Here is a 19,252-nt window from a genome sequence, read left to right on the forward strand (position 1 = left end):
TAGCACGTTGATGTGACGCCCGGCAGTTGGAGTGTTTTTTTGTAAGGACGAGACGCGCGCACACACACTCCAAATGGAAACTCTTAAAGTGGGAGTTCCTTTTGGTCATTTTTGCTATAAACGAGACAACAAAACCGACAGCGCGTGCTGCGATTAGAATCATTTGAATTTAGTCATTATCAACGTGAATTACACACTGTAATATTTAAACATGTGGATCAAATTAATTTGTTGTGTGTTAGTGATTGCTGGCGGAATTAATTATTGTTCTACTGCGGCAATTCGTAAGTTTTAAAAGCAACAAAAATTATTTTTTGTGTTTTTGGATTTAAATGTTTTGTGTTACTGATATTTTTGTTATTTTGTTGAAAATTGAAACCAGTAACGCATCAAGTTTAAATTTAAAAATAAAAATAAATGTTAAAAGTGATTAAATTCACAAAATAAAAACAAAAAAAAAGATTTTTGTCATAAATTAATTTTTTATAGCAAGTTATATTCACATTTGTCATCAATCCGATCCACAACTGAATGATTGCATTAAAAATTCAATTGAAGAATTACGACCACAATTAAGAAAAGGTATCCCTGAATTAGATGTTCCGCCATTAGAACCATTAAATGTAGAAGACATTATAATTTCCCGTGGAGTTGGACAATATCACTTCATGTTGAATTTGACCAATGTGCAAGTTTTCGGTGCGAGTTATTTCGAACTCAACAAATTAAAGTAAGATATATCAAATATATTTTATTTTATTGATAATATTAATACTATTAATTTTACTAGGCTGGATATTGACAACATGATTTACAAAATGTCCGTGACTTTCCCAAATCTTCGTCTCAAGGGCGATTATGCTGTGGATACACGAATTCTATCATTGCCAATTACTAGTAATGGACAGTTTGATGCCAATGCAAGTGAGTATTTTATTTGCATTCGTAAATCGTGATATGTGATTTATTGTCATAATTATTATTTTTAGCGAACTGTGAAGGTGTTGGTATTCTGAAAGGAGATTTAGTGCGTGATGAGTTTGAGCATTTGCACTTTAGTGACTTGACGATTGATTTGAAGATCGGCGATTATAAACTACGTCTTGATAATATTGTTAAAGGAGATGAAACTTTAAGTAATAAAATTAATATTATTTTTGTTTTTAGATTAAATTTTAATTTTTTTTTTTTTTTTTTAGATGAAGCCATTAATGAACTTGCCAATTCAAACAAAGAGGAATTAATCAAAATTTCCACACCTTTTATTGAGAATAGAGCGGCATATACTCTTCTGAAAATTGCAAATCAAATCGTAAATAATTTGGAATATGATAAAGTTTTCCCAAAATAGACTTACAACCTCGAAAAATACTTTTATCGTTGCAAAATGTTGTTCTAACCAAAAAGAGCTGTTAAATATTAAAAATTTAAGTTTAGAATAGAAATTTTAGATATTTTGTAATAAATTCAATAAAAATATTATTTAAGTAACGAAAGTATGCATTATTTATTTGTCTAGTATCAATATATTAACTCCAAAGTACAAAAACAACAACCAACATGTTCACAAACAAAGTAAACAGTAAAATATTACTCTGGGAATAATTGTTCACACGTGTACGGTCCGACAATTTGATTCGCAGTGTTCATGAAGTTTTTAGCTAAACCAGCTTCAATAAACGGCATTAAATCCTTTAGGAACGTTTGTAGATTGTCATTGACCACATCATTTATCAGTTTGGCTAAAAAATTATATTTCAGCCATATTATAAGACAATTTTCAAAAATAATAGAATAAGATTAAGATGCTTACTTAATATTTTATCGCCGTTAAACAAATTGTCCAATAACACATTTCCTCCACCAACGGTGACTTTCATTTTGTTTTCAACAAATTCCAGATGATTTTCACCGTCTCTTTGAACCTGTTTTCCGACTAGTGTTGATCGACTGCGACAATTTGCTAAAATTAAAATATTTTTAAGATGTTGTTTTTATTTTTATGATTGCTAAATTGTTTTATAACTTACTTAAGTTGGCATGGAATGTTCCTTCACCACGTACTGCTACCACTGACACTTTTCCATCGATACGATATTTTGCTTCGATTCGTAATGTTGGTATATTAATATCAGATTCGAAACTATATTTCTCAAAATCTGGGCTAAAATTGAGTTTAAAATTAAATTAAAATAAATTTTGGTTGTAGAGAGACGTACATTATGTCAATAATTTCATAATTTCCTCCACCATAGGCAACTACCTGAGTAGTTTCTAGTTTTAATGGACCAGAAGTGTCCTTAATGAGATCATCGATAACAATTGGTTCCACGCTGGGGATATTATACTCAGGATTTCCTAAAAACATGAAGATAAACAAAAATGTATATATTTATTAACTTAAAACTAAATTTTAAGCAAAAATATTGAAAATTTTGAGTTTGTATGTTTGTAATGTTTTTATGCATTATTACATAGAAAAATCGTATAAGCTACTTTTTATAACAAAAATTTAAACCTTAGGATGTAAAATATGAAATATACGTTGATATGAAGATTCAACTAAATGCAAATGCAATGCAATAAACATTTCTTATTTTTTTAAAGAAAATAATTAATCTAAGTAATTTAATTATACTACTTACCATTTTGCAATTGTGGTCTGAGTGCTTCAACAGAATCCTTAATACATGCTTTAGTATCCGGGCTACTTTTATGACATATGTGCATAAAAGATGCTAAAAATGTTCACAAAAGTATAGCTATTATATTAATCTCAATATTTCATGTTTACGTATATCTGTTGCAGCCAAATAACCACTAAATACTCCAACAAACACTATTAATCTATTAATCTTCTGCATTTTAACTGCTTACAATCAAAAACAATTCAATCAGATTGTATAGAATTCACTGCCAAATATTAGTAAACATTTGCACTTAAAAACTGTTTACACAGCAATTTATATAGATAAGCAGTCTCGTGCGTGGGATGTTCACGTCATATCCGACCAAGGACTCACAAACACTCCCCTTTTAAACTTCCACTATAATTTTTAACCATTTTTACTCATAACAAGCTATAATCTTCGTTGAAACTGTCCACTTAATCACATACATGCTAAATAACAACTTAAATTAAATTATTAATTAATTACGACAGAACTAACAAAAACAACAAATAAATATTTGTGTTTAATATGTAATTTATTTTATTATATTTTATTTGGTTAGTTAGTACACTGAATTTCACTGAACTCTAATTTTGGATCATTCTGTATATAATAAAATTAAAAATATGATTGCATCAATTGTAACAAACTGACAACGTTGAATTAGTTGCCTATTTCAGCCATAATTATACGTCATTAAACATTAGACCATTTTTCTTTAATGAACAGATATTTTCCAACTTGTCATTTGGTCTGACTGCACAATATCTTATATTATACCTAACTAAGAATGTGTAAGAAATAATAAATTAAATTATCGTTTGAGATTTAAAACATTTAACATACTCTTAAATGGTATCACTATTTTTTTGTTCAATTACAGAGAAATAATTATATTAGTCTGTGATCCAAGCGTCGTACGGGATATTATCAAACAATGTTTCGACAAAGTTTGACATTATCGCTATTAATTTTCGTTTTAAGTCGGGTTTCATTTCTTTGAGAAGATCTTGAGCATTGGTGTTGATGAATAAATTCAATGCGGCTTCTACAATCAAAAATTTAGAAACATTAAAACAATAAAATAAAGGTGTAAAGTTTGGTTATGTTGTTAGTATTAAGTTTTATTACATGTGAAGGTGAGAGTTGTAAAGTAATAAAGTGTATTGACATACCGATGACTGCATTGCTGTTGTGCAGATTGTCAACACCCATTTTGATGTCCTTGATGCTGAAATCCATCTTCAATTGGTCTAATTCAAGGTATGTTCGGCCATTACGAGGAATAGGATTAGCTTTCAAGTAAATTTTAGCTTTTACACCCTCTAAAATCAAGAATTTTAGTAAAATAATATTTTTTTATTTTTTTTATTTTACCATATTCTCCCCAGTAATTTCCTCCACCGGATGCTTTAACCAAAATTAAAACACCACTGGATTCATACAGAGCCCGCGCGGAAATGTGTGGAATGTAAAAAGTAAACTGGAATTGATGAGTGTCTACGTCAGATCTGCAATGAAAATTAAATATTCAAGTAATGCGTAAAAACTGCGCCTAAAATATGCAAATCAATGTCAACAACCACATTGTTCACATAACAACACATAACTTGTGAATAACAATGTACGTGACTTAATTTAATTACTTTTTCTGAATTAAAAAAAAAAACTAAATTTTTATTTACCTCACTGCTGTCATAGTCAAATTGCTCACACCAAAAGCATTAATTTGTCTAAATTTCGCTCTGTATCCATCTGGTCCACTTCCCAAAGCAATCCCAATCTCATCAATAAGAATTGGTTCTGGTTTCTCAATTCCCAACTCAGGAATTCCTCTGGATCGAATATAATGCATGAGATTATTTGCTGAATTGACCAAACAATCGTTTACATCCGGATCGGATCGACTGCATTGTTGCAGATAATAATAAGCTGTAAATAATTATTTAGAAATGTTTTATTGATGTGTTACAATTCATTGAAACGTGATTTAATGCTAACGAAAGCCATACGGTTAAAAACAGGTCTCGCACCTAACGGTACTTGATTTTAACTTGACCACTCGTCATTCTTCAACTGATTTGCTTTAATTTTATTGATAAATAGTAGAAAACTTACGATTTCTTCCATTTCTCGCAAGTGTATCACCGCAGAATGCACTTAGGAGGATAAAAAATGAAATTTTGAACATTTTGATATAGTTTTGGTGGATGCGGCCGTTGGTAATTGTCGACCGACACTGACTGAGTGGCTGGAATTCGTCGACGCAGTGCGTCCTTAAATAAAAAGCGCAGACACTATCGTACACGTTGAGAACTCGTCTTCTGGAGCAGCGAAGGTGTGCGAGTAGGTTGGCGCGACGACAACCTGCCGAGCCGAAGAGTTCCGTTGTGGGCTCTAGTTCTTTGACGCGATGGACGCGCTTCTTTGCCAACTGACCTCTTACACGCTTGGCCGTGACTTTGTCGTTCGGCTGCTCGTCAAGTACGCGGAGTATTCATTCAATGCTCGCTTCTTTTGTGCTCTTTTGCTATGAATCTTCAGGTAAAGTGGGGAAAAGTAAAAGATCTAATACATTCATTGTTAGATTTAAGTTTTTTGGGTAAAAAATACCGAAAAACTACAAGAAACAGCGCTTGACGAATATTAACAGTGTTGCCGTTTTGTTCTGTAAGATATAACCTAAATAAATATTGTGGTTATGTTGTCAAGTATTAATAATAGTCATAAACTTGGCAACAGTGACTATCACTAAAGAAGAAAGTGTAAAAATTGCCTGCACACAATGAACTACATAAAAAAAGAAAACTTGGATTGTAATTACCACAATAATTACAAACCACAACAATTTAAACATTCATGAAAATATATTAATCGTGTTTTATGCTTTTACAATCTTCTTGTAAAGCATTTATTGTAGTGTGAAAACAAAATGTAAAATGTTAATGACATCATTCAAAGTCAACGCCAACAACCAACAAACAAAATAATCTCAAATCTTTTTTTAATTCTAAGAAAGCATTAAATGACTCAAAATTTAAACATTGCTTGATGTATGGATTGCTGGAAAGATAACCTTGTTTATAAAATTTTAACAAAAGCTTTTTGACTTCCACGAAAACTTTATTTACGCTTTTATAATCTTGAATGTAAACATATATAAATAAGTTTTACGTAAACAATTGATTTTCCCCGTCATTTGTAGTGAAAAATTGTTATTAAATTCTCTAGTTTGTTTAAATTATAGTAATGAGACACATGTGCCATGTGTACTTTTTTGCATTTCTCAACATTCATCAAAACACATTTTTCTCGATTTCTGGAACAAACTGCCAATTAATTTACTATCAAATTATTGTAACGCAAATGCATCATAAAAGCATGCAAATTTCTCGCACGCAAATTAAATTTGTTGGAATATCGACAAACTCAAAGTGCAACTGAATGGCAGCATTCATGATTATGTTTGTAATTATATAGCTAATTGGCTATTAGTTACGCCTTGCGCTTTGCTGTTTTCTCCATTAATAAAAAAATAGAATAAAAATGAATCGAAATAGAATTACTGTTCATGTTAGGTTGTTAGTTATGATATCTATAATATAAAAATGAATCGCAAAATTTGTTGGTAAGCGCATAACTCAACAATGCCTAGACCAATTTGATCAATTATTTTTTTTTAATGTTTGTTAAAGTCCAAGGATGGTTTTTACGGCGAGAAAAATTTGAATAATTGGCGGGAAAACCCTAAAGACAGCTCTTTTCTATAAGATAAAAGTTGGCATTGAGATTCAATCATAGTTATAGTTAAATAGTAAAATCCGAGTTGGCGGATTATTTGGCGGATAATTTCTTTAAAATAAAATTGCGATTTTTATTGATAGAATTGATACATATTATGTTCTGAACAATAGAGTAAAAACGAATTACATTTGTATTAAATAATATCGGGACGAAGTCGCGGGCAAAAGCTATTATCAAATAAAATCAAAATAATATCTTTAAATTTCTATAATTTTTGAATTATACAAATTATTTTTTACTTAAATAATACAAGTTATAAACTTTAATGTAGATATACGTTTAATTATTTTATAAACAATTAATTTAATGTGTTGTTGACATGACTTAAATATAAATGTTTCTTAAACGTTACGAAAATGAGATGTATACAATTAATTCAGATTAAATTGTAAATTGCGAGTTGCTTCGTTATTTTATTGCTTTTTAGGCACATAAAACACGTCCACTGGCAAATTAGACAACAATTGATTTGCAATACTTTGGAACAAATTTGATAATTTGCGTTTCAATTGAGGCAGCATTGCTTTTACTACTTCTTGGCCGTTTTCTCTTAGGAACAAATTCATTGCTTCACCTAAAATCAATAAAAACTTATTTTTAACCTACATTCGCAGTAATAATATAAAAACAGCACAGGAATAGTATTTAGTATGTAAACCAAGTGATTAAAATAATATAATGAGATGACGAATGAAAACATACCAATAATTCGATTGTTTCTATAGATATCTTTAACGGCCATGCGCACATGCTTAATGTCGATGTCCACTTGAAGCGTGTCAACGTGCATGTAATTCTGACCCTCCTTTTGGGACACGCTCACAATTCCTTTTACTATGGCTGTCACATCCTCTAAAAATCAACATGTAAACGATCTTATACCACACTGCATATTAAACACAAGACCTTAAAATAAGGTCTTGTATCTTGCATATTTGATACTCATTTACAAGTACGAGTGAATTTAAGAAAATATTTCCTTACGAAATTTGCCATGAAAAGTGCCATTTCCACTTGCTGGGATAATCAACAAAACTCCACTGCTTCTGTATTTCGATGTCATACGTAATTCAGGCATTTTAATCCTTGCTTCAAATGGTTTTCCATTTTCACTCAATCTCAAATTAAAACAAAATTACCTTGTAAGTATTTTAAATTTAAAAAAAATCATAAATATTAATATCATACTTCATTTTAGTCACGGTGAAATTACTCGCACCATAAACATCAATATCAGCTAAAGTAACACGATATCCATTGGGTCCTGACGTCAGGGAAAGTGACAATTCATCCATACGGAATGGTTCCACTGGTGGCAATTCAATTTCTTTGATTCCCGTCGCCAAATAAGGTTGTAAATGTTGCAGGGATCCAATAAAACATTTGATTAGTTCTGGATCGCCTTCATGACACTGCTTTACATATGGTGCTAAAAGTATAATTATTTGATTGCGTTAAATTGAATGTGGAACAAAATAACGATTTGTAAGAAATCACAGTAATGTTTCATAGTTTATTTTGAAATAAACCAAATGTTCCATGTATAATGTTAATATTAGCTGTGTTAATAAATCATAGCCTTGCAGCGTTACTGTAATGTATATATGGTTGCCTAACATCAAACAATTATTACCAATATGTTGCCTTTTGCTTTAGATCTATGAATGCAACATACGCTAAAATCAAATAAAACAATAAATTCTTATGAGTACACATATTCCTTCAGGTGTAATTTAATTGAACCTCAAATAAATTTTGCAATGTACGCATTTTCAATTGCAATGAATTGTAATGTAATGTAATGTAATGAGACTTGTTAATTGACCAATGACCCTCGAAGGCGATGTGCAATCCCACAATATCGTCAACATTTGCATTCGGCGCGCAAACAGAGCGTTACTTGGCGATCCGCAAAGAGAAGAAAAAACGAACCTTGGCGCGCCAGTAAATGCCCCACTTTCCTGATTGAATCTTTCCGTTAACTTTGGCGCGATGGCGCGTTACATAACCGGCGTTCGGTGCGCCTTATTCGCAGTGCTTAAGTTATTAACCTCGTGTAATACCATCATACAGAACGCATTTTACCTATGCAAACTCGTAATTGCTGCAGTGGAAATGTACACGTATATTTAATTATGAATTTATGAATCGATTAAGTTATATTACAGCAATTTATCGTTATTTTTGATCAAAAAATAAGAAAAACGCCATCTTTGATATTTAACTAACCTCTAAATATACTTTAGTAAACGTATTTTGCAATTTTATATGTTTAAACGTTTTATATCACACAAATAGGCTTCAATTAATTAATTTATGAATTTTAAACAAGAAAACAATTTTTAACAATAAAAAATCATGTAAAACACTAAATTTTCTTTGAAAATAACAAAAAATATTATTAACTTTTAGTATACTTCTTCTAGCGTGACCATGGCAATGAATTTTATACTTTTATTAATTTTTTAAATCAAAAAAACCATAATTTTAATCATTTTTGATGTACAAACATTCAATTTTTCTTGTACATTGCAACACATGCTATTACAACCGATCACATAATGATTATAAAAGATGTTTGTCCAATTTGTAATGTTGCTTTTGCTTCCAGCGTTCATTGGAAGTGCAAATAGTCGTCTAGAGACTGCAAAAAGCGTGACGGCATGAATACATTCCGAGGAAAGTTGATTTTTTTCCTTCAAACTCTTCTTGACTTGAATCCACAAGCTCACACAATTTAGCGCCTAAGACGTTTTACTATCACTATCACTTTCCTTTCAGGCAACCAACGCAACGTGTGCTTTTTCTTCGATGCGTTCGCCCCACGTGACAAATTCAAAAGAAAGTGAAAGTACACATAAACTGCAACCACATTAATACAAATCACATCGAATACAATAGATTATTTCATCTGGCAATAAACATAAAAATATAATATAATTACAATTGAATAAAAATGAATAATTCATGTGTGTATAAGAAAAATATTAAAATAATATGATAATCAGATTGTTTCACACTGTATGCTTGCAAAAAAAGAAAAAAATTGCAAAATAGCAGTGCAGTTTACGTTTCAATGATATAACGATAGCGAGCAACACACGCACGCAACTAGTTACCTACTTTTATTAATTATTAACTTCAATAATTATTTAAATCAACAACAATCCAAATCTACGAGATGTTATTGTATAACTACATTCGCATAATAATTTTACATCATAAAATGCATGTAAATATGTAAAAATATAACTTACGTATCGTTTCCCAAACTTTTCCTTGAACAACCACCAAAACACTAGCGATAATCGCAATCCACATTGGCACAAACATCACTGTTATTTATTTGTGTTGATTAGAAGTGGATAAATTGATTTTTGCTGCTGGAGTTTTTGTTTTTATCTGATTTATGTAATCGGATTATTATCGGCGATGTTCACCTCGTGATGTGTGTAAATCAAATGAAGCAGGGCGGGCATCCACTTTCCTTTCTATAATAATCGCTCGACGTGCGTCTGCATATCAAGAAGCCAAGCAGCGAGCGCACTCAAAGAGACTCTAGTTAACTTCTTGCGTCTCGAGTGGAGTCTCGATTGGCGGCTCTTGAATCTGTTATATGGTTGTCTGTTCACGCACTCGTAATATGTCGTTAGTTGTTAGTTGTTAGTTGTATAATTACACTCTTATACTCTTTGCATGTGGCTTTTGCACCGCCACCTGCAAAGACAGACGTTGAATTAAATAATGTTTTTGGGAATCGAATTATTTTATAGTAGGATCTGTAAGTGTGTGTAATGCAGCTAAAAATTTGGTAATTATCGTTGCAAATTGGTTTTGAATTGATTAGAATTAATTTTGGTGTTAAGGCAATTTAAGTATGATGAAATATAATTAAAAATTATTGCATCAATAATTGTAAAAACTATTTTGTAAAGTTTTGAGTTATTGAGTTATTAAGTTTTTAGTTTCTATGCTATTCAAATTTACTGTACATTATATAGATGTTCATGGTAGGCAACTTATTATACTATAAAATTTTATTTTTAGTCTTTTTTAAGTTTTTGTGTCATGAATGTGAAAATTCGAAGTTTAGAGACGGTTTATGCTGTTTATGTAATTGTGTTATTTTACTTCTGCATTAATCTTAATCAATTAATATAAAAATAATGTAATTAACCTGCATTAATGCGGTTGTATTAACTGTGAAATGTGAATATGATAAATAAATAAACATTCGATGTGCTTTATATTGATGTGATTACCATCGGTCAGTGGGTAATAATGCATCCGCAATTGCGCGTTATACAATCGACATGATTGAAAGGTACTAGTAATCAATGCAATTGTGCAAACCCGTGCGTCTAATTAATGCGGCACATTTTTTTATTGCACACTACGTGAGGTGCAAGTCTTTTGTTTTGAACAATTGTTTATGTTTTAATATTTAATGTAAATGCTTCTTCTTTAAGACATTTGTATATTAGTGTGAATTGTCTGGTTTTTCTTTGTTGGAAAATTTATTTATTGTTTTTGGCTATATATAAAAGCAGTTGGTAAAATTATAGATACTTTACTAATAGAATAATTAGTATTGTTGGAAATTCCTGCCTAATATGGTCTGTCCATTGGTTTAGATAGTAACCAAACATTAATATTGCATTCTAATTATTTTTAGGCACGTTTTCTCCATCAAAATCATCGTAACAGACGCTTAAATGGATTTAAATCTGATTCCAGTCTGGGCCTACATACAAACAATAAAATTGATACCATTCTGCCTAACAAAAAAGGTTTTGGAGAAAGAAGCAAAGAAATCGACCAAAATTTAAAACAGAATCAAATTATTAATGTTACTATTTCTCTGTTTCATATGGTTCATAAACTTTGTGTATATTTAGTTGCATACGTTAAGTCTAAAGTTTCTCCTCCATAAGTCGTTACCTCGTTAAAGTTGACTTAACTAACATTAATTTCATATTGCATAAACGCGTGCGTATGAAACTCACTGTCTTGGAACAGATTGTCAGTTAAAGTACCAATACCATTTAATATAAATGTCTAGACGTACATAAGATGTAATTTAATTTAATAAATATAATAAGTACATCTAATTCTTTTTTAATCTAGTTCACTTAAATATTACTAACTTATAACAATATATATTAATATAAAAGCGGTTTTCAATTAGTAATGCATTGGCATTTAAGATGGAAAATCTTGAAACTTAATGATAATTATATTTTAAAATAGAATGTTTGCAATTGTAAGAGGTGATGCGATGACACACAACGCTATTGAAGCGAGGACAACTTTTAAGCATTTTTAATAAGTACAAAATGCAATTTACCATAACGACTTTTGCGTATATATCTGCAATTTTGTCCTATACTGACAAAGCAATAAATAATTAAATATTTTTGACGCATCTGCATTTATTTTTTATTATTACAAATTCCTATCAATTATATTAATATAATAGACAGGAAGAAACAATTTGAGCATAATTTTCATGTTAATAATTTATTAACCAGCATACATAATCGTGGTTAATTTATAATCTGCTAGAAAGAATGAAATTTTCTAATGTTACATATTGCTTTAATGCTTAATGTGTACGTACGCTACTCGTACATTATAAACATATCATTAATGTTATATTTCGCGGCTGTATTGCAGAAATAAATTAATAAAAGAACCAGTTCTAGGCATAGTCATGCTCATGCGGTTATGGTCAATAAATCGGGCAAAACATTGCACTTCCGCTCCTGATCAGAGAAATGCAATCTACAATATCTTTCGCTTTCATTATTCAAAAGGAAAGAAAGAAGGAGCTAAACTGGAAGACATAAACATGCAAATTGCAGCGGTAGCTTTTGAAAATAATTTATAACATGTCATTTAAACCAACAAAAATTAAACTAGTTTCAAAAATTTATAGTTGAAAGGTATGAAAAGTTACTTATGCAATTTTGTGCATATAATAACTTAATTTCTTGTAAAAATTTAAAAGTTAGTATGAATTTGTTCAGCAAAATGTTCTAGTTGTTTTGCTTTGTTTGGTTTCGAACTGACTTTGACATCTATTGAATATGTTGACCAATGAAGTGGAACCTCGTATTTAAATATCCAGTTAGTATTTGGTAAAAATACTAGCAGAGAAAGTGATATTTGCAATTGAAGCCTGGAAGGTGGTAAGTGGTGGACGCACGAGTACTCCGCATACTAAAACGCTAAAAGCTAGATAAAAGCAAACAACATTGCGAACGTAATTCTTGGATTATATCAGCGGTAAATTGAAAAATGCAATGCAGATGTAGTAACGTCGCAAAACACTACAAGTGAGAGGAGCTAATGCCACTAATGATTAAAAAACCATTGCTTGTGATGAAAACTTTTCACAATATATTTTGCAATTATAAAGGAAACTAAAATAAAAAAAAAGTCAAAAATGTTTTTTAACTTTTTTATTTTTTATAAACAATTAGAGACAATGGTATATAAAGTAATATCTGTTACACAATTATAATAATCTTATGATTTGCAATGTTGAGTGTTGAATGCGTTGTGCAGTTGGTCGGTTCACTTCTTCGGACCCTGGTAAAAGGTGGGAAATCATTTGATTTCGCGTGCGCTTGTTTAATTCAAGTGTAATCGTCACAAACGCACCACCTCGCGGCCTCGCGCCTGTCTTTAAACTAATCAGTCAAGCCTTTGTGCGCGATCTTTGTGTCTCCAATATGTGCTGGAAAAGTTGAAATAAACGCACGCTTACTGTGAAGCTGACCGGACAAACGGTAGCGCAACATAAGTGAAGTCAAGTTGCAGATTGCAATTGCAAGAAAAACTGTTTAAGAAGTCAAACGTGCTGTGTTAAAATGGTGAAGACAGTGTCCCACGTGACCATCGTGTTACTCACATGTGCCATCGGCGTTCAAACACAGATTCGATTTGGTAAGTAGTGCCCAGAGTTCTTTTTTATTTTATAAATTGAATTTGTTGTTTAAAATAATTAAGTATAAAGTGTTAGATAATATTGTTAGTGTTTGCTTTGCTAGAAGTTGGCAATCAATAAGAGTAGGTACAAGGTGTGTGTAGAGAAGCGAAAATTTACGGCTTTCTTTTAGAGATTTCGTAATAGTTGCATGTTATGTGACATATTTACTCGTTCATATATTGTGCATTTAATGGTGCATTCATCAAAATTATAATTGTGACATTTTCGTGTTTAGGCAACAAAAGGGTAGAATTATCAAATATCAATTATTCCTTGAGTGACCGAACAGTCATTTACATTTTTTGCAGCGTTGCCTTTGTGATTTTTTCAAAATGTGATTTAATTTGAGGTTAAGTACTATTTTTATGTAAGTAATGTTTTAAACTTGTTGAATGTATGTAAAAACTTCCTGTTTTATAAATTTAATTGCTCTGAATAGAAATCTTGCCGGTACGCAAATTTTCCTCTTCCGCGTTTATTTAAATTTATTCCGGCAAACGCCTATAGTTGTAAAATGTGTAACAAATGCGTAAGTACATGGTAACATACTGCAATCACTTGTTTCCTAACCACACACTATCGAAAGTTAATTATACTCGTATACTATCAGCATAATCTAGAATGGATTGCAATGTATTTAAAAATCATTAATTTTTATTTTTATTTAGTTGATCATTTTGCCAATTGCCGTCGATCAGATCCCCGTTTTGATAACTGCCTGAAAGATGCGATAAACTCGGTGCGTCCATATTTCAAAACCGGATTACCTCAATATGGCGTCCGACCTTTCGACCCCTTCCACGCTGAGGAAGTGGTACAAGTCAGAGGTGGGCCTACATTCAGTTATCGTCTGGTTCTGCGAAATGTTACGGAAGCTGGATGGACTGCGTCGGAAATCACTAGATTAAGGTAAATGAAGTAAAAATTAAACAAAAACAAAAGTAAAATCATAAGGATGTTCAAACAAAGCTATCTTTGTGTTAATACAAACAAAAGCAGAGACACACGTCATTAAATACTAAATACTAAATATGGTAATAAAATAGTAATTATTGCATTTTGTCATGGCATTTGTCGTGACTCTTAATAAAAGATGTCGTTAAATGAAAAAGGAATTAAAGATTGCTTTGTTTTTTTTGTTAGAACCAATTTCAATAAAAACGAAATGCAATTCACGCAATTCTTCCCGGAAAAGCGATTAAATGGCGAATATGAATTCGAAGCAAGTATTTTCGGAAGGAGGATCAATAACAGTGGATCATGGGATTTGCTTCTGAACGACTATACGCAAACAATGAAAGTTACTCGAAATCCAAGAATGACTCAATTTGGAAATATGGTTTATGATACGCCCATGAAAGTCGACGTTAATGTGCAATTCTGTCGACATTTGGAAATGCATGTGTCAAACTTATTAGGAGGACGGCCATTACTAGGTAGGCATAAAATTAAAGAAACAAATAATGAAAGCATATCAAACTAATTTTTTTCTTAATTTTTTATTTTAGAAAATATAGCTGACAGAATGATAAATTCTGCATGGCCGCCAGGATTTATGCTCCTAAGACCCATAATTGGTGATTTAGTTGGGACAGCATTCACTAAAATCTTTAATGATAACTTGATGAACTTTCCATTTGACCGATTGGTCCAATAGCAAAAGGTACCTGCTAAGTCATTTTATGTTTATAAAGAACACGCCAATAAATATTGATTTTTAAATTTTTGATTTAAGAATATATATTTGTTTGTTAATGCTAGGCAAATAATAAATTACTAATCCTACGTTAATTCAGCGGATACCACACAAACTCAAAGTTCTTCAGTCCAAAGGTCTTTTCTGTACCTTCCTTCGGTACCAAATCCGAGGTTAGATCTAATCGGATAAATTTAACCTTTGGTCTGTATCCGTTTTCATCAGCTACGTAGGTCACGATCCTGCTTACACCATCTCTGTCATTGACGAAGTACCCTCCTACTTTAGCACCGTTCTTGTATCCTTTCTCGTAGTGCCCATGGAAACCAACAGTGTAGTTAAACCGATATAGTAAATCGGTGATATCACCCTCTTTGATACCAGCTGGTAAACCATCAACCATGTTGGGATACTTGTCTTGAATTGGAATTGGTGGGTTGTTTGGCACGTTGATCACTCCATTGGATACTGTTATACCACTGTCGGATTGTGGTGGTGCCGATGGTTGATTCAAATGATTGGGTGGATTATTGATTGAAAGTGGGTTCAAAAGTGGGTCTGCTTGTGGTTGTTGATAATTGTTATCACCTGTAATTTGAGGAGATTGAGAATCTGGGGTTTGTAATTGTGGTGTTGCTGTGTTTTGGTTTATTGGTGGTGGTTCTTGATTATGTATCGGTTGTTGTTGTGGTTGTGGGTGTACAAGTGGTGGTGATGTTATAGCTGTGTCTGAATTTTGTTGACCTTGGGTATGCTGTGGTATAGGTATAGTCTGTGGTTGTTGTGGTTGTTGTGGTTGTGATGGTATACCATCAGGTGTTGCATAATCTGGTGTACCATTTATTTCAACTTGTGGAGGAATGTGTTCTTTATTACCTGGATAATTCTGTTGATTGTTGTCAGTATATTGGTTCTGATTAGGATTAACTGGATAATCATTCTGGGGATTAAATTGACCTACTGCATTTGGACCTGGACTACCTGAACCAGGGAAACTTGGTCTTCCACCTACAGGATCAGAAACAAAAGGAGCATTAGATTCTGGTGGAACATTAAAACCACTACTTGAAGAAACATCCGGCCGAACACCGCTTTGACCTTGACTCTGTTGTTGAACATCAGGTTTCTTTCCAATTATAACATCCTGTGGTCTAGGATTCTGTCCCGCTTGAGTCTGGAATGGTAAGGAACTATCGGGTTTCTTCAAAGGTGTCGCATGAGTGACATAACCGCATCCAGCGCATGCGGGTTTGATTGTAGACTGCGTCGTGAAACGGTTACTCTGAGTCACTGCTTGAACAGTCTGCGCAGGCGCTGGTGTTGTATTAATACTAAGCGGATTCGGCGCTGGGTTAGCTTGACCCTTAGATAATCCTGTAGTATCTGGTAGTTTTGCATTGGGTTCATCCAAAGCTAGAAATCAATCGTAATAATCAACAAAATCAACAAAACTTGTTGTTTTTTTCTCAAATATCTTACGCCCGCTTAATCTGATATTCTTCATGCTTAAAATCCTAAAGTTCCCGTTCTCATCAGTGGCATAAACGGTGACGTGATAGACGCCATCGGCAGTGATGAACCCAAACTCTCCTTGAATCACTCCGTTCGCATCTGTGATATAAAGAAAAACGCAATATGATATTTTCAATAACTCCTACGTAAATTATTACACATAATATTCTATATTAACAGTTTATAAATATGTAAACACACATTGAAAAAATATAATGTTACAAACAAGGAAGCACCGCAGTGACAAGATGACATACGACAAGTTCTTCGTTTATTAATACGTTATTTTTTGCAAGGACGTCCACAGGTGCGAAGAAGATGTGTTTAAACTTAAACGTACCTTTCTTTTCGTGGCGATGTTGCTGCCCGTCGATTGTAAAACCAAATTCGTATGGGTTATCCTCCTCAGCGGTCACATATTTGCTTCTCGCTTCTACAGCCACCAGCACACAGCAAACAGCCACCAATATTGCGAACTTCAAAAATAAACAATTGTATTATTTTATTGCCCATATTGTTTAACACTTAATTATTCGTGTTGCAATGAACAAACAACGTGAATATAATATTGAGGACAATTATCACGTTGATATAAACTTAATGGAATATTGTTGAAGATTTAAAATGCAAAATGTAGGAATAAAAACGGTAAATTATAGTTGGATGAGATTCTTTTAAAACCAGTATAGTTCGTATTCAAATTTTTGGTCAAATTTGCATTTTTAGGTGATTCACGTTGGGATTGCGTGGTTTTTTGGGTTTTTGTTTCATTAATTATTTGATAATTAGATGTCAACCAGTTGAAGTCAAGGTTACAGATCTTATAGTAACAGATTTTTGGTTAAAAATGCGGAAATTGTTTAAACTGTAACTATTTAATTGTAATTTATTTTTAAAATTAAATTTTTAAAAGTTAAAAGTAAAGAAAAAAAATTCAAAATATTTACCCTGTTTCTCATTGTTGATTGCACTTTTCAATCCAAATCTTATTAAATATGGCACTTTATATGTTAATATATATTTGGTGTTCTTTTCAGATGAACAAAGACGCGTCTCAAATCGTCGCCGTTCCAGAACTGGCGGATTTTATAGTTTCCTTGACCATCTTAAGCGCGAATCTCCCGCTACGACACACGCGCATCGCAGTTGCTGAAAACCAAACAGGAAAAAAAGAACTTTTGAGATGCGTCTTTCCGCACCTCGAAAAAATGACTTGCTCTTGCATTGAGATTCTCTTGGCGTGTTGTCATGTTGCTAGATGTTTTTATTCGCTAAACGATCAAGATTAAGGTCATCTTTCGGTGCTGTGCTGCGTTTTTGATTAATGATTTTTCGATGTAGTGGCAAAGTAAAAGTCAAAATTAAAATTATATTTTAATAAGTGAACTTACTGCGTTTTATTGCATTTCATATAAATGCCATGATGATATTTATGATACATTTTAACTCATTACATGCAATTATCTTTTATTTAATTATTTAATAATAACTCTTTTAATTTTTCTTTAAAAGTTAATTAAATAACTGATATTAATACTTTTGTGTAGTTTATAACATCGTAACTAGATGGCGACAAAATTGCAATCAATTCTTATTAATTATCATTCGTATTGTTAAAAATAATATAAAGCGGTTTTTCCCTTAGAATAAGAACGTGATATATATTATGTGAACAATAAACACATTTAAACATGTCGTCATCGTCAAATAATACCTGGCGTGATTATTATTGAACATTCTTAAAGAAAATATCATAAAATCACGCAATAAAAGTTTAATTACTGACACGTCTCCATTTCAATAATATCCGCTTCGCGCGTTAAGGATTTATAAACGGAAGTATCATTTACTATTGAAAAGAAGACAGAAATAAAAAAGCAGTAATTCGATAGTCAAGAATCACAGAAGCTGTCAGTAAAACACCAAAAAACACTACTGAACATTTAATATTAACTCAACGCGATCTCTAGGTAATTAATTAACTGAAATGTTAATATGTAAATTATTTTTGCTTTAGGATATGTTGTAAAACAAAATTTCATTGTTTTTCAAAAATAAATTGAAATCTGTTAAATTTATTTAAAGTAAAGGACATGACGACAAATGTGTTTTTAATTCTTCTGTTGTTTTTTTAAATTTAATCATACCATATTGTCAAATATAAACAAAAATTTTAGTGTTTTATGTTTATATTGTGATTACTGCAGATTGAACAATGTGTATATTACAAAATTATTATTTTATGCAAATGAAAAAATTTTGAATGTCATACTACTGATTTATTGTTTTCAACATATTTCATAAATTAATTTGAAGACCATTTTTAAATGAGCGCAAAATATAAACGCCTTCAATGAAATGAAAATCGAACGTTAAACTTTAAAAATAGTAGATATTAATACCTCGAAGCTATTTTGCTTGTTGCTCATCCAATATCCGTATTGAAGTAAAAGGTCTTTATTGCATTGATGCCAATCCTTCATTCCAGCGAGTGGAAGCGACTTTTTCTATTTAATTGTTTATTACTGCTAATCGTTAATATAAACATATCAGCATCTTGTTGTATAGGAAACG

At 31.7% G+C, this 19,252-nt stretch overlaps 6 protein-coding genes across 8 annotated transcripts; 2 read left to right on the plus strand and 4 right to left on the minus strand.

Annotated features, from left to right (window-relative positions):
* The first annotated feature begins 98 nt into the window (after positions 1 to 98).
* LOC135795192 (uncharacterized) lies at positions 99 to 1,496 on the plus strand. The gene is made up of 5 exons (XM_065306780.1): positions 99 to 284; positions 490 to 730; positions 791 to 924; positions 990 to 1,136; positions 1,200 to 1,496. Exons 1-5 carry the CDS (start codon positions 212 to 214, stop codon positions 1,349 to 1,351), a joined length of 747 nt encoding a protein of 248 aa, XP_065162852.1. The 5' UTR covers positions 99 to 211; the 3' UTR covers positions 1,352 to 1,496.
* LOC135795197 (uncharacterized) lies at positions 1,480 to 2,948 on the minus strand. The gene is made up of 6 exons (XM_065306784.1): positions 2,795 to 2,948; positions 2,646 to 2,738; positions 2,220 to 2,358; positions 2,031 to 2,164; positions 1,814 to 1,963; positions 1,480 to 1,742 (listed from the first exon to the last, which is right to left on the minus strand). The coding sequence occupies exons 1-6, from the start codon at positions 2,862 to 2,864 to the stop codon at positions 1,591 to 1,593; spliced, it is 738 nt and encodes a 245-aa protein (XP_065162856.1). The 5' UTR covers positions 2,865 to 2,948; the 3' UTR covers positions 1,480 to 1,590.
* A 240-nt stretch (positions 2,949 to 3,188) lies between these two features.
* Positions 3,189 to 5,152, minus strand: LOC135795190 (protein takeout-like). Its single transcript, XM_065306779.1, has 5 exons — positions 4,791 to 5,152; positions 4,358 to 4,604; positions 4,050 to 4,183; positions 3,848 to 3,997; positions 3,189 to 3,720 (listed from the first exon to the last, which is right to left on the minus strand). Exons 1-5 carry the CDS (start codon positions 4,861 to 4,863, stop codon positions 3,569 to 3,571), a joined length of 756 nt encoding a protein of 251 aa, XP_065162851.1. The 5' UTR covers positions 4,864 to 5,152; the 3' UTR covers positions 3,189 to 3,568.
* A 1,516-nt stretch (positions 5,153 to 6,668) lies between these two features.
* LOC135796010 (protein takeout-like) lies at positions 6,669 to 10,669 on the minus strand. The gene is made up of 6 exons (XM_065307867.1): positions 10,654 to 10,669; positions 9,734 to 10,193; positions 7,665 to 7,905; positions 7,461 to 7,594; positions 7,179 to 7,328; positions 6,669 to 7,050 (listed from the first exon to the last, which is right to left on the minus strand). Exons 2-6 carry the CDS (start codon positions 9,807 to 9,809, stop codon positions 6,890 to 6,892), a joined length of 762 nt encoding a protein of 253 aa, XP_065163939.1. The 5' UTR covers positions 9,810 to 10,193; positions 10,654 to 10,669; the 3' UTR covers positions 6,669 to 6,889.
* Positions 10,670 to 13,113: 2,444 nt separating this feature from the next.
* Positions 13,114 to 15,209, plus strand: LOC135796011 (uncharacterized). Its single transcript, XM_065307869.1, has 4 exons — positions 13,114 to 13,427; positions 14,139 to 14,379; positions 14,614 to 14,906; positions 14,979 to 15,209. The coding sequence occupies exons 1-4, from the start codon at positions 13,352 to 13,354 to the stop codon at positions 15,125 to 15,127; spliced, it is 759 nt and encodes a 252-aa protein (XP_065163941.1). The 5' UTR covers positions 13,114 to 13,351; the 3' UTR covers positions 15,128 to 15,209.
* On the minus strand, positions 15,181 to 17,750 carry LOC135796009 (protein lethal(3)malignant blood neoplasm 1-like). 3 transcript variants are annotated; one of them, XM_065307865.1, is made up of 5 exons: positions 17,626 to 17,750; positions 17,019 to 17,154; positions 16,646 to 16,777; positions 16,265 to 16,579; positions 15,181 to 16,174 (listed from the first exon to the last, which is right to left on the minus strand). In XM_065307865.1, exons 1-5 carry the CDS (start codon positions 17,635 to 17,637, stop codon positions 15,258 to 15,260), a joined length of 1,512 nt encoding a protein of 503 aa, XP_065163937.1. In that variant the 5' UTR covers positions 17,638 to 17,750; the 3' UTR covers positions 15,181 to 15,257. The 3 variants fall into 3 exon arrangements, with proteins under 3 accessions (XP_065163937.1, XP_065163938.1, XP_065163936.1); XM_065307866.1 differs by having other exon boundaries at positions 15,181 to 15,754; positions 16,043 to 16,579; XM_065307864.1 differs by having other exon boundaries at positions 15,181 to 16,579.
* Positions 17,751 to 19,252: the final 1,502 nt, after the last annotated feature.

Source organism: Atheta coriaria, unplaced genomic scaffold (genome assembly GCF_025399875.1).
Source record: "Atheta coriaria isolate IRGN ID8LTWV9N9 unplaced genomic scaffold, Caltech_Dcor_3.1 hic_scaffold_7_pilon, whole genome shotgun sequence".
Lineage (NCBI taxonomy): Eukaryota > Metazoa > Arthropoda > Insecta > Coleoptera > Staphylinidae > Dalotia > Dalotia coriaria.

What these genes read in the sequence shown, in the direction of transcription:
- LOC135796010 (XM_065307867.1), bottom strand. Translation starts at nt 9,809, where the DNA reads ATGTTTGTGCCAATGTGGATTGCGATTATCGCTAGTGTTTTGGTGGTT. An exon ending in AAAAGTTTGGGAAACGATAC is followed by an intron (nt 7,906 to 9,733) that starts GTAAGTTATATT and finishes TTATACTTTTAG; the next exon opens with CACCATATGTAAAGCAGTGT. An exon ending in TTCACCGTGACTAAAATGAA is followed by an intron (nt 7,595 to 7,664) that starts GTATGATATTAA and finishes TTTTAATTTGAG; the next exon opens with ATTGAGTGAAAATGGAAAAC.
- LOC135795192 (XM_065306780.1), top strand. Translation starts at nt 212, where the DNA reads ATGTGGATCAAATTAATTTGTTGTGTGTTAGTGATTGCTGGCGGAATT. An exon ending in TTGTTCTACTGCGGCAATTC is followed by an intron (nt 285 to 489) that starts GTAAGTTTTAAA and finishes AATTTTTTATAG; the next exon opens with CAAGTTATATTCACATTTGT. An exon ending in ACAGTTTGATGCCAATGCAA is followed by an intron (nt 925 to 989) that starts GTGAGTATTTTA and finishes TATTATTTTTAG; the next exon opens with CGAACTGTGAAGGTGTTGGT.
- LOC135796011 (XM_065307869.1), top strand. Translation starts at nt 13,352, where the DNA reads ATGGTGAAGACAGTGTCCCACGTGACCATCGTGTTACTCACATGTGCC. An exon ending in TCGGAAATCACTAGATTAAG is followed by an intron (nt 14,380 to 14,613) that starts GTAAATGAAGTA and finishes TTTTTTTGTTAG; the next exon opens with AACCAATTTCAATAAAAACG. An exon ending in AGGAGGACGGCCATTACTAG is followed by an intron (nt 14,907 to 14,978) that starts GTAGGCATAAAA and finishes TTTTTATTTTAG; the next exon opens with AAAATATAGCTGACAGAATG.
- LOC135796009 (XM_065307864.1), bottom strand. An exon ending in ACATCGCCACGAAAAGAAAG is followed by an intron (nt 16,778 to 17,018) that starts GTACGTTTAAGT and finishes TTTATATCACAG; the next exon opens with ATGCGAACGGAGTGATTCAA. An exon ending in GAATATCAGATTAAGCGGGC is followed by an intron (nt 16,580 to 16,645) that starts GTAAGATATTTG and finishes ATTGATTTCTAG; the next exon opens with CTTTGGATGAACCCAATGCA.
- LOC135795190 (XM_065306779.1), bottom strand. Translation starts at nt 4,863, where the DNA reads ATGTTCAAAATTTCATTTTTTATCCTCCTAAGTGCATTCTGCGGTGAT. An exon ending in TTGACTATGACAGCAGTGAG is followed by an intron (nt 4,184 to 4,357) that starts GTAAATAAAAAT and finishes TTTTCATTGCAG; the next exon opens with ATCTGACGTAGACACTCATC. An exon ending in AAATTACTGGGGAGAATATG is followed by an intron (nt 3,998 to 4,049) that starts GTAAAATAAAAA and finishes TCTTGATTTTAG; the next exon opens with AGGGTGTAAAAGCTAAAATT.
- LOC135795197 (XM_065306784.1), bottom strand. Translation starts at nt 2,864, where the DNA reads ATGCAGAAGATTAATAGATTAATAGTGTTTGTTGGAGTATTTAGTGGT. An exon ending in TATGAAATTATTGACATAAT is followed by an intron (nt 2,165 to 2,219) that starts GTACGTCTCTCT and finishes ACTCAATTTTAG; the next exon opens with CCCAGATTTTGAGAAATATA. An exon ending in TAACGGCGATAAAATATTAA is followed by an intron (nt 1,743 to 1,813) that starts GTAAGCATCTTA and finishes ATAATTTTTTAG; the next exon opens with CCAAACTGATAAATGATGTG.